This window comes from Pelmatolapia mariae, unplaced genomic scaffold, assembly GCF_036321145.2.
Source record: "Pelmatolapia mariae isolate MD_Pm_ZW unplaced genomic scaffold, Pm_UMD_F_2 NODE_ptg000301l+_length_27498_cov_1, whole genome shotgun sequence".
Taxonomy (NCBI): domain Eukaryota; kingdom Metazoa; phylum Chordata; class Actinopteri; order Cichliformes; family Cichlidae; genus Pelmatolapia; species Pelmatolapia mariae.
The window spans coordinates 15,640-27,498 of NW_027051991.1; the positions used below are offsets into that span (position 1 = coordinate 15,640).

Here is an 11,859-nt window from a genome sequence, read left to right on the forward strand (position 1 = left end):
CATTGCACACAAAAAAACTTAAACTAACCTGAATTGAAATTAAAACGTTAACAATTCTGTTTTGCAGTGTTAGTCAGTGACTGGCTGCTCCAGTATGGGATTAGAACGATGCCACATTATCCCATAGTCCAGCCAATGAGGTGATTCACATTCGTATATACGCAGCTAATCAACGTTGCTGACAGGCTATGACAGCGTCCTTATGTGCAAACAGCAGTGTTTTAGCTAGCAAAGTGGCGTGGCTGATGTGGAGTGAAGCCACGTTAATGACAACGTGATGCAGTGATCCAAGGGACACTCAGGGAGTTTGTGTGTTCGCTCAGACACAGGAAACATTAGAGGGAACATTGGACATTATCCTTATTTTGCTGCCACGTCTCAGTCAGACACATAAAATTTAAGACTCTTTAATAAAGAGATCACTTAGAATAAATGATTTGTTTGTTATGGAGCGAACGTTAAGCAGGGCCAACCGAGTTAATGGCGGTCGATCTGCAAAATCAACAGCTGACTGCAGCGGCACTTGAAATAAAGACCAATGCACACCTGTGGACCTGCTGGGCAGGGCGGCGACTCCAGAGCTGGGGAAGCAATGATCGATGAGCAGACATAGCTGTTATCAATAAAAACAGTGAGCGTTTGACGGACACACTGTGCGCAAACTGCTTTTGAGCCACGGAGCCCAGGTCCCAGGCACCGGCGTAACATATTAACTAAATGTCAGGAGTGGAAGTGGCCGCTGGCACCAGGAGTCTCCCCACAGCAGAGAAGCTAGCCTCTGGTACCTTCTCAGTTTCACCTGGACGTCGGCCCTTGTTCCCCTTTTTGTCTCTTGAGGGTGGAAGTCCTGTGGGTTGTGAACAGTAGCACACCAGAGGAGGAGGAAGAGTTTTTCTGTTCAGCTGTTACAGTAGCTCTCCACTCAATCTTTGATGTTAAACCCTTTAAGACCTGCCATAGAACCAAGTCCGCCAGACCTTATCTTTAAATTTTTACATGCTGTAGTGCCATTTTTGGGAGTGGTTCAAGTTGCTATACACCAATACAACCGTTATAGCCCAAATTTTAATAATATGTATGCATTCAGTACATAGTAATTACATATATAGCAAAAAAGTGCAATAAACTACAAAAAATTGAAAATTGTTTTGTTTTTTACAAAAATACATATATTTTTACATATTTTTTAATTTAAGAGGTTTATCCCTCAAAACTGAAGAACCAAAAAAAGGTTGCACAAAATAGTTTCCAACCACAGGAAATGTAATTTGAGTGTATCCATAGTTTTATTTTTCAGATACACCAAATGTTTTATACTGCATGAAAAACGAAAATAAATATTAAAATGCGAATTTGCAAGAAAAACCTCAGTGCATCAAAATAAACTATTTCCAACTGTGTAATTTGAGTTCTAAGCATCCCAGAAACTATACAGAAAAGCATAAACTCAAACATGGCTTTTAAAAACACCAGTGTAGGCTTAAAAGGCCTTGAAGGTAAAAAAAAACAAACAACTAGAACTTCCGCAAAAATGACAATGATTAAGGAACTGAGCTCCCAGCTCATTGTTCCTTCAGTGGGTTGGTTTCAGTCATTATGCAGATGCACTGTTTATAGGGTTGGAAACCTGCAGTCAGCTGAGACTGAAGAAGTCACCTGGATGAGTGACGAAACGTTTCTCCCACAAAACACTGCGTCCAAATGAACAGAATCAACTTTTGGAGATTTACTTACCTGGATGATTGAGCATGCATCAAGACCACTCACTCGCCCTTCCCTCCTGCCTCCCAGCTGCTGAAACTCACAGTTTGTTACCATGGAAGAGTCACTCCTTCATCTGAGATGAAGCCTGATAGTCTGACTGATGCAATATAACATTCAGTCTACACTTTGGTTTTTGAGCAAAGATGATAAGCAGACTAAAGGAAAAATATATGAACTCAGTTCCACCACTATTAAAAAAAGACAACAGTGTCTGACTCACATTAGCAGCAGATTGTAAGTAAAGTAATCTGAAAGTCACTATTTGACTAAATTATTTAGATGAGAAAATATATATTCAACACATTTGAGGAAATACAAATAAAATAAAGAAAATATACGTCCGATTAAGAAATCTTAATTTTTTTTGCTCTATAAAATAGTTGTTTTTATTTTTCAATCACTGATCGTAGCAGTAGGATTTACATGAAAATGAAAACAAATTAAGTTTGAGTGAAAAAGTACATTTTTGGCACTCTCTGGGCAACTGACTCAGTGACTCAAATGACTTAAAAGACATGATGCATTTTGGTGAGTGACTCATTTAAACTCGATTCGGTAAAAAAGAATCCAATTTACCATCACTAGTACAAATCCCTTTGGAGAAAACAGCTTTAAAATATGTATTGTTAAATTCCAGATGTTTCTTTGCAAGGAAAACTCAAACACTGAAACAATACCAACCGATAACCTCCTACATATCGAAATGTGGTGTCATTAAAGACATAATAATTTCATTTATACCCAATATCCAGCAAAATATGTAATTTGTACATTTGTTTCCTAACGAAATCAAATGTATATATTGTGGAAGATTAGCCAAATTTATGTAAAATGGCCAGAACATGAATGTTTTAAAAAAAAATAAACAAAACATATGACTGTGACAAATTTTACACAGTAATTCAGAGTCTAATAATCCACTCAAATATAAATATAAGCTCAGCTAAAAGCTCTATTGATAAGTCAATCAATAATATAATTCACATTTTAAATTATGATATGTGTTAACAATCCTGACCTGAGAGTTTCCACTGCACACTGTGAGCTCTTTAGTCCAGCAGACAGAAGCTTCACTCCTGAATCCTGCAGGTCACAGTTACTCAGGTCCAGCTCTCTCAGACTAGAGGACTGGGAGCTGAGGACTGAGCACAGAGCTTCACAGCTTCTCTCTGACAAGTTACAGCCACTCAGTCTGAAAAATAAAAGATAATCTATAATACTTATATAAAGTTTGTTATTATATTATTATATTACATGCCATCTTTTTATTTTTGAAGGAAACCTTAACATACTAAGATACAACATCATATGGATGAACTTGAACAAAATGCTTAATTGGTTCATTTTTTAAAAAAAAATGTCAATTGATCTGACCTCAGAGTATTTAGTTTACAGTTTAAACGTTGTAGTCCAGCAGACAGAAGCTTCACTCCTGAATCCTGCACATTTCTGATACTCAGGTCCAGCTGTGTCAGAGTAGAGGACTGAGAGCTGAGCATTGAGGACACAGCTTCACAGTTTTCCACTAAAAGTTCACAGACGTTGAGTCTGAAAATGAAAACATGAACAAAGACTGCTGTTAAAGTGTAATCAGGGTCCAATAACTAATCTTATATTTTAAGAATCCTTGTTGTTTTATGCTGAGCAGATGTGGTACGAAACAACAGTAAATTGATCAAGTTTACCTTTACTGTTTAAATTGCTTTATTTATTTTCTCAGTTAAAAACAAAACAAACAAACAAACAAACAAAAAGAATACAAATTGATCTGACCTCAGAATATTCAGTTTGGCGTGTGGGCTCTCCACTGCAGCAGACAGAAGCTTTACTGCTGAATCATTCAGGCTGTTGGTACTCAGGTCCAGCTCTCTCAGACTACAGGACTGGGAGCTGACGACTGACAACAAATCTTTACAGCCTTTCTCTGACAGGTTACAGCTGCTCAGCCTGAAAAAAAACAACAAGAACAACAAAACAATAATATTTATTATCAAATAAAATCTCTTTATATGTTGAACCTAAGTAATCAAATGTGTACAAATGAGTACACTACAATGCACAATTAAATAAAAAAAATTTTCAATACTTTAAGTGTAACAGAAAAAAAATATTTCAAATTAAACACAATTATTCTAATGTATGTAAATGGAAACCAGTGAAGAGCAGGTTAATTTAGTGACAGTAGTTCAGTGTCTGCTGGCACAGGCCTGTGAGTACTGCAGTATTACAGTTACTACAGTACTGCTGGTCACTTTATTATTTCTAATATGTGTGATTACTGTAAATGTAGTTATAAATAATGTATCACATCCTGGACTTGGTGCAGACTCTCGTTTCATTTTCTGTCTCAAAGCTGCTTTGGCTCATTCCCCTTTAAAGCCCCGCTTTCCATAAAGGCCAACTTTATTTTTGATTGGGTGATTTCATAAAGCACGCTGAAGGGCAGTAGCCAGTTATCATGAGCTCCATCTCCTCCACCTTCTGGTTTAGAAATGATAAGAAACTGTAAACCACATAAAAACTCGTCTTGATGCATGCTCAGTTATCCAGGTTAGTAAATCCCAAAAGTTGATACTGTTTATCTGGATGTAGCGCTTTCAGTGGGAGAAACGTTTTGTCACTCATCCAGGTGACTTCTTCAGGCTCAGCTGACTGCAGCTTTCCCCAATCGTATAAAAGGTACATCTGCATAATGACTGAAACCTAATGGTCAAGGAACTGACCTCCCAGCCTATTGTTCCTTCAGTGGGCTGGTTTCAGTCATTATGCAAATGTACTGTTTATAGGGCTTTGGAGTTGACGTCACGCCGCAATGCCTGGTCAACCTGTCCATTGTCCACACCTGACAGTAATCTACTAGGCTGAATATAACACCAGCACTCTCAATAACTCTGCTAACCTCCTAATCCTCGGATCATCTACTCACCCTTGCAGTTCAGTCACATTTTCCTGGATGCTGGTCTTCTTGATTCATTCACAGCCACATTAATGCCTTTCGTCTCTTAGACTTACTGCACCACTTTGCCTGAATTCAAAGCTAACAAGCACTCACCCAGACCTCACCACCTGCCTTCCCCAAGTTGCTTTCCAGCTGCTGACAAGTAAGACATTGAAGATAACCTTGTTCACTTACTGTAACCTCCACCAGTGATCTTTCTGACGCTGCTCTACCTCTGTTACAGTGACTCAGATCACTATCTTTGGAACCAAGACCCATTTCTGGAAACCTACCACAGAGCCCACTTCACCTGACCATACTTCACAGCTCATGTTAAAAAGTCAAAGTGTCAAGTTCCTGTGTGTAAATAAAGCCTTCACATCTAGTAATATTCAGTTCCTTCACCTTTGTCTGTATTTTGGGTTCACCATGTTGTTCTGGCCACACCGAGGTAACAGATTTATATATGAAAAACAGAGAGACATTGGGGATTGTAGGTGAGATAAAGGTGAGACACAAACCAGACCTTAAAATAAGAACATCTGAAATAGATGTAGGGTGCAGTCTGGTAGCTCAAGTATTTGCTTTAAAAAACAGTTAAACTCCTGATTGTTGGAGACAAGTGAACAACTTGAGGATAATAAACCTGTCAGTGAAGGATCAGAGCTCATGTTCTTTTAGGTGCTTTGATTAGAGTTAAAGACAAAAATATTTCAGACATGCTGACACGTCCTGCTGGAGTGAAATATTTAAAGTATCATATATGACTAAGTGACAATTTTAAAATTTTCTTAAAAGGCAGTGTTCTTTGAACTGAGCACCTCTGATTTATTTCCCATGATTTTAAGAATGAAGAGATGAGTTCATGTTTACTTACAGAGCTTTGTTGGAGGCTTTGACCACTGGCAGCAGCCTCAGAAGAGCCTCCTCTGAAGCAGAGTATTTCTTCAGGTCAAACACATCCAGATCTTTTTCTGATGACAGTAAGATGAAGACCAGAGCTGACCACTCAGCAGGAGACAGTTCATCTGTGGAGAGACTTCCTGATCTCAGGGACTGTTGGATCTCCTCCACTAGAGAACGATCATTCAGTTCATTCAGACAGTGGAACAGATTGATGCTTTTCTCTGCAGACAGATTCTCACTGAGCTTCTTCTTGATGTACTCGACTATTTCCTGACTGGTCTGTGAGCTACTTCCTGTCTGTGTCAGCACACCTCGTAGGAGAGTCTGATTGGTCTGCAGTGAAAGACCCAGGAGGAAGCGGAGGAACAAGTCCAGGTGTCCATTTGGACTCTGTAAGGCCTTGTTCACAGCACTCTGGTAGAAGTGCATCGCTGCAGATTCTCTTGTTTCAGACCGCTTGGAGGTTGTTTGTTCCTCTTCCAGCAGATTGAGTCCAGAGTTGATGAAGGTCAGATGGACATGAAGAGCAGCCAGAAACTCCTGAACACTCAGATGGATGAAGCAGAACACCTTGTCCTGGTACAGTCCACTTTCCTCTTTAAAGATCTGTGTGAACACTCCTGAGTACACTGAGGCTGCTCTGATATCGATGCCACACTCTGTCAGGTCTGATTCATAGAAGATCAGGTTTCCTTTCTGCAGCTGATCAAAAGCCAGTTTTCCCAGTGACTCAATCATCTTCCTGCTTTCTGGATTCCACTGTGAATCTGTTGCAGGTCCTCCATCATACTTGACCTTCTTCACTTTGGCCTGTACCACCAGGAAGTGGATGTACATCTCAGTCAGGGTCTTGGGCAGCTGTCCTCCCTCTCTGGTTTTCAGGACACGCTCCAGAACTGTAGCAGTGATCCAGCAGAAGACTGGGATGTGGCACATGATGTGGAGGCTTCGTGATGTCTTGATGTGGGAGATGATCCTGCTGGCCTGCTCCTCATCTCTGAATCGGTTCCTGAAGTACTTGTCCTTTTGTGGGTCAGTGAACCCTCTGACCTCTGCCACCCTGTGAACATACTCAGGGGGGATCTGGTCTGCTGCAGCAGGTCGTGTGGTTATCCAGAGGCGAGCATAGGGAAGAAGCTTCCCCGTGATCAGGCTTGTGAGAAGTACATCAACTGTGGTGGGCATCGTAACATCAGTCACACTCTTAGTTTTGTGGAAGTCCAGAGGAAGTCGACACTCATCCAGACCATCAAAGATGAACACAACCTGGAAGTCTTCAAAGCTGCAGATTCCTGCTTCTTTGGTTTCAGTGAAGAAGTGATGAACAAGTTCCACCAAGCTGAACTTTTCCTCTTTCAGCACATTCAGCTCTCTGAAAGTGAATGGAAATATGAACTGGATGTGCTGGTTGGCTTTGTCTTCAGCCCAGTCCAGGCTGTATTTCTGTGTTAAGACTGTTTTCCCAATGCCAGCCACTCCCTTTGTCAGCACTGTTCTGATCAGGTCCTGTCTTTCGGGTGTGTCTTTAAAGATGTCTTCTTGTCTGATTGTTGTTTCTGGTCTGTCTGGTTTCCTGGATGCTGTTTCAATCTGTCTGACCTCATGTTCATCATTGACCTCTGCAGTCCCTCCCTCTGTGATGTAGAGCTCTGTGTAGATCTCATTCAGAAGGGTTGGGTTTCCTGCTTTAGCGATGCCCTCAAACACACACTGGAACTTCTTCTTTAGTACAGATTTAAGTTTAGGCTGACACTTCTGAAGAGCATCTGAATCAAAAAAAGGAAAAAAGAAGGAAAAATACAAATCTGGTCTGAAGTAGCTATCTGACGTACTTTGCCCTTTGTTGAGCCTATCATATGTTTTACTTTTTAATATACTTATTCTACCAGAAATTCAGCAAAAAATGGGCTTGAGAAATTCCTAAATGTAATTCCTGAAAACAGCCACATTAAATGTTTTGAACTTACACATCTGTATTGCTTTGCAGCTTTTCATATGTACCTGATGGCAACATGTGCAGGCTAAACAGGTTTCTGCTCTCTGTGCCTCTTCTCCAAACTTTGTAACCAAAAATAACAACATTGAAGTGTCATAATGTTCCCCACTGCTAGGGTATTTAAAGAAGCATCTGAGAGAGAGTCAGTAATTCACATTTAATTCTTGTCGTAAATTACAATGGCAAAAGATAATGTAAACCCTTTCTGGCCACACAAAACATGGGCTTTACTTTATTACATATAAATGTGGCATTGCTTTCATTAAATATTTAAGTCAAATGATGCTTTTCTTTTTTAAGGCAATCAGTTTGCATGGTTGTTAAAAGTAAAGAACACTTGTGTTTAATTAAATACAGCTCACATTAGATCTAAGTAGTTTCACAGGTTTATGATGATCATCAAAATTCCTCCATGTACTTTAGAAAATATATTTGCAGGCATTTAACAAATCCAAACATTCACCGTAGAATGATGTTCTTGCCCTCTCCTTTTTCTTACAATGAATTCTGAGGTTTCAATGTCACATCTCAACAAACTGCAAGGTGACCATTTTTATTCATGGTATATGATACATGACCTCACCTTGTTGAGCAGATGGATCAGAGTCTAAACGCAGCTGAGAGAAAAGAGAAGGATCTTTGATCTGAAGATGTCTGATCATTATCCTGCAGGCTGTGTCTCCTTTTTTCCTCACTGTGTCGATGAAGCTGCGTGCCTTATCTGCTCTGGCTGGGTTCTTCTCCAGTATCGATTCTTTCTCCAACTCATTTAAAACAGTGTCACATACGAGGGCCTCAAGGAGCTGTGTGAGGATTTCTGTTGTTACCCTCCAGACAAAGGCTGACCGCACCCTGGCAAGCTCCTCCTCTACAGGAAGAAGAAAGAGACATAAACATGCCTCTCAGTCGAAATCATGTGAAAAATACAGTGAAACCCCGACTTACGAATACCCCATGTCACGAAAAATTCAAGTTACGAAGGCACTGAACGGCAATATTTCTGCCCGTGGTACGGCAAAATGCCTGTGTAACGAAATCCGCTGGCTCTGATTGGCTGAGCCTACAATGCCTTCTGAATCATGTGACAACCCCTTGGCTTCTGTACTTGTGCTTCGCTGTTCCACTTGAATGATGTATTGTTGTTCTAGTTAGCAATTAGCCTATAGCCTATCGTTCAGCATCGCCTTACTCAAAAGGTGCGATGGGTGCTTCGACTTACGAAAATTTTCGACTTACGAAAGACCCTCGGGAACGGATTAATTTCGTAAGTCGGGGTTCCACTGTATTCTAACTTTGTTGAATTAACACTTCATCATCTCATCAAGAAATACTGAATTTTAGGGTGTGTGGGGTTAAAATGATGCCAGCTTGAAATGAAACTGAAGAAAAACTTGAAACTGAAAAGTAATATTGTAACCGATACTTAGATGATCTGTATAGCATACAGCTGTTCTATATTACTATACAGACAGGCAGGTATACAGGTATACTATGAATAAATATACATATATAAAGATGAAGCACTGTGAGGCAAACAGATCTACAGAGTGCTATGAATATATCTAGAGCAGTGGAAGTGTAGCTCTCTGAACAGACTATAACAGAGACTACACCATGTCAGTGTCCTAAAACTACAGCAGTAACCAATGTGGTGACTGTTGAGAATGAAATGGTCACTGGGAGGAGGAGTGTAGAAGGGTTCGGCAGGCGGCTGAGTTCAGTAGGTTGACAGCTGTGAGGAAGAAACTGCTCCTAAACCTGCTGGTTTTAGTCTGAAGGCTCCTGTAGCGCCTCCTGGAGGGGAGGAGCTGGAGGAGTTTCTTGGCAGTATGAGAGGAGTCCCTGAGAATGATGCATACTCGGCATAGACGTCTCTTCTTGTGGACATCCTCAATGGCAGGAAGTGGAGTCCCTGTGATGTGTTGGGCGGTTTTCACCACCCGCTGCAGTGCCTTGCGGTCAGCAACAGAGCAGTTCCCACACCAGACTGTGACACAGTTGTTCAGGATGCTCTCTATCGTACAGCGGTGGAAGTTACCCAGTATGTCAGTAGACAGGTGATTCTTCTTCAGTGTCCTCAAGAAAAAGAGGTGCTGATGGGCCTCCTTGACCAGGCTGGAGCTGTCAGTTGACCAGGACAGATTCTCAGAGATGTGGATCGCCAAGAACTTGAAGCTGGAGACCTTTTCAACAGCTGTGCCATTTATGTAGATGGGGACATGGGTGTCTCTCTTCGCTCTCCTGAAGTCCACAGTGAGCTCTTTGGTTTTGCTGGTATTCAGGAGCAGGTTATTGTCAGCACCACACAGCTTGGTGCTTTACCTCTTCCCTGTAGCAGACTCATCGTTGTCACTGATGAGACAGTCACCGTGGTGTCATCTGCAGACTTGATGATGGAGTTGGATCCATACTAAGGTCTGCAGTCATAGAGAAACGGGCTCAGCACACAGCCCTGTGGAGTGCCAGTGTGAGTGTTACAGTGGTAGAGCTGTTATGGGCTGACCTAACATGCTGAGGTCTGTTAGTCAGAAAGTCCATGATCCAGGTACAGATGGAGTTGCTGAGTCCAAGATCCACACGTTTGGTGATCAGCTTGGAGGGAAGAACTGTGCTGAATGCAGAGCTGAAGTCAACTAACAGCATTTTTGCATAAGTATTCTTGTTGTCCAGGTGTGAGAGTACACAGTGAAGAGCTGTGGATACAGCATCCTCTGTACTCCATTGTTTCAATTGACAAATTGGTGAGGGTCCAGTGGGGGAGATCCCTACAGTGTTCATCTTAGATAGCTAGCTAAGGATGTTAGCTACAGATTAGCTTACAAACACCTTTCACTTACCAAAAATATTGTGGCGGCTCTCAGGTCCTTCTGTCAGGTAGATACTGAAGAACACCTGAGTCTGTCAGTTTGAAACAGTCGGTAAACGCTGGACCTCCTCTCAGCGTCCCCGCGCTATGTGCCGTTCAGAGATACGCAAGTTTCTCCATGACTGCGGCTGCTGCAGATATTAGGTCGTCCATGATTTCTACAGTAACTGGTCAGCAATAATGTGCGCAAATATATGTGGCTCTGAAGCCCCGCCCCTCAAGCACGCCCTCAGATGCCAAAGCAGTGCCAGCTAATTGAAGCTGAAAAAATAACTGTACGTGGGAAAAAAACGATGTAAGTGTGAAAACTTGGTAGTGAGTATTTTATTTAAATTTCTATATTTATGTTTTTTCACTATCATTTTTTCACTTTCAATACATTTGTTTCAGTTTTAATATTTTTTCAGTTTAATTTTAAGGTGGCATCGTTTTAACCTCATATGTGGGTTTGAAGTCCAAAAAAGTCCCGTTGTTTCTCTGCCAAACTCCTTAGACTGGAAGTTCTCATGTTATAAAAATGTCCCACAGAAAGATTAAGGCAAAGATTAGGACATGCTAGGACTCATGAATTTTATGTACTTATCACAGTTACAAAAAAGAATCTGCCTGAAGTCTATATCCATACAAACCACTGATGTCCTACCTGCTGATGGAGCTGCTTGGACTGGCTGTTCTTTAGGTTCTTCCATCATCTTTCTATAAAAACATGAGAAGATGATTTTACCAAAACAAACAGTCTGTCGGTCACATCATATGAATTTGTGTCATGGTTTAGTGTATGGGCCACACACAAAACTAATCTGTGTGAAAGAACACATCAATGACATGTGAATGTAGTGATAACCTCATGATAATAGAGGTTTTTACTTTTTCAGATATTTGTTCAGTATAATGATAAAATAATCTGACCTTACAAACCTAAAATGTTTTGTTCCCTGTCTGCGACTTTGTGCGTCTCTGCTGTTGGTGCTTAAAGGAAGTTTTAAACTTAAAATACTTCCCCACATATCTGACTGTGGTCTCTGGGGCCATTATCCTGAAACACTGGGGCTCAGCCCTGAAAGCTTTGCTATCTTCACTTGATAACAGCAGCTGTTTAAAGTTCTTGAGTTTGACAGTGAAGTGAATGTAAATGTGAGACACTGTGTGCTCACAGCTAAAGGCTGCAGTCAGCTGTGTCACAGCATCCAATGATCCTTTAATAAACACTCAGACTGTTGATGAAGCAGTCATGTGTGCTGACATGTTCACAGTGTGACTTCACAGCTTCTATTGAGCCATAATGGCTCCTTTAAACTGGCTCTGCTCTGTCAGATGCTCACCTCTTCTTCACTGTCTCATCAATCTGCTGCACTCTTCATCTCCTCCTCTCTCTCTGCTGTCCTGTTT

At 41.0% G+C, this 11,859-nt stretch overlaps 1 protein-coding gene across 1 annotated transcript; it reads right to left on the reverse strand.

Annotated features, from left to right (window-relative positions):
- Positions 1-5,575: 5,575 nt before the first annotated feature.
- On the reverse strand, positions 5,576-11,162 carry LOC134622972 (protein NLRC3-like). Its single transcript, XM_063468229.1, has 3 exons — positions 11,114-11,162; positions 8,188-8,472; positions 5,576-7,374 (listed from the first exon to the last, which is right to left on the reverse strand). The coding sequence occupies exons 1-3, from the start codon at positions 11,160-11,162 to the stop codon at positions 5,576-5,578; spliced, it is 2,133 nt and encodes a 710-aa protein (XP_063324299.1).
- Positions 11,163-11,859: the final 697 nt, after the last annotated feature.

Excerpts from the sequence above, each read along its gene's own strand:
- LOC134622972 (XM_063468229.1), bottom strand. The coding sequence starts at position 11,162 with ATGATGGAAGAACCTAAAGAACAGCCAGTCCAAGCAGCTCCATCAGCA. Across the intron at positions 8,473-11,113 it reads CCAAGCAGCTCCATCAGCAG|AGGAGGAGCTTGCCAGGGTG; the intron begins GTAGGACATCAG and ends TTCTTCCTGTAG. Across the intron at positions 7,375-8,187 it reads TGATCCATCTGCTCAACAAG|ATGCTCTTCAGAAGTGTCAG; the intron begins GTGAGGTCATGT and ends TTTTTGATTCAG.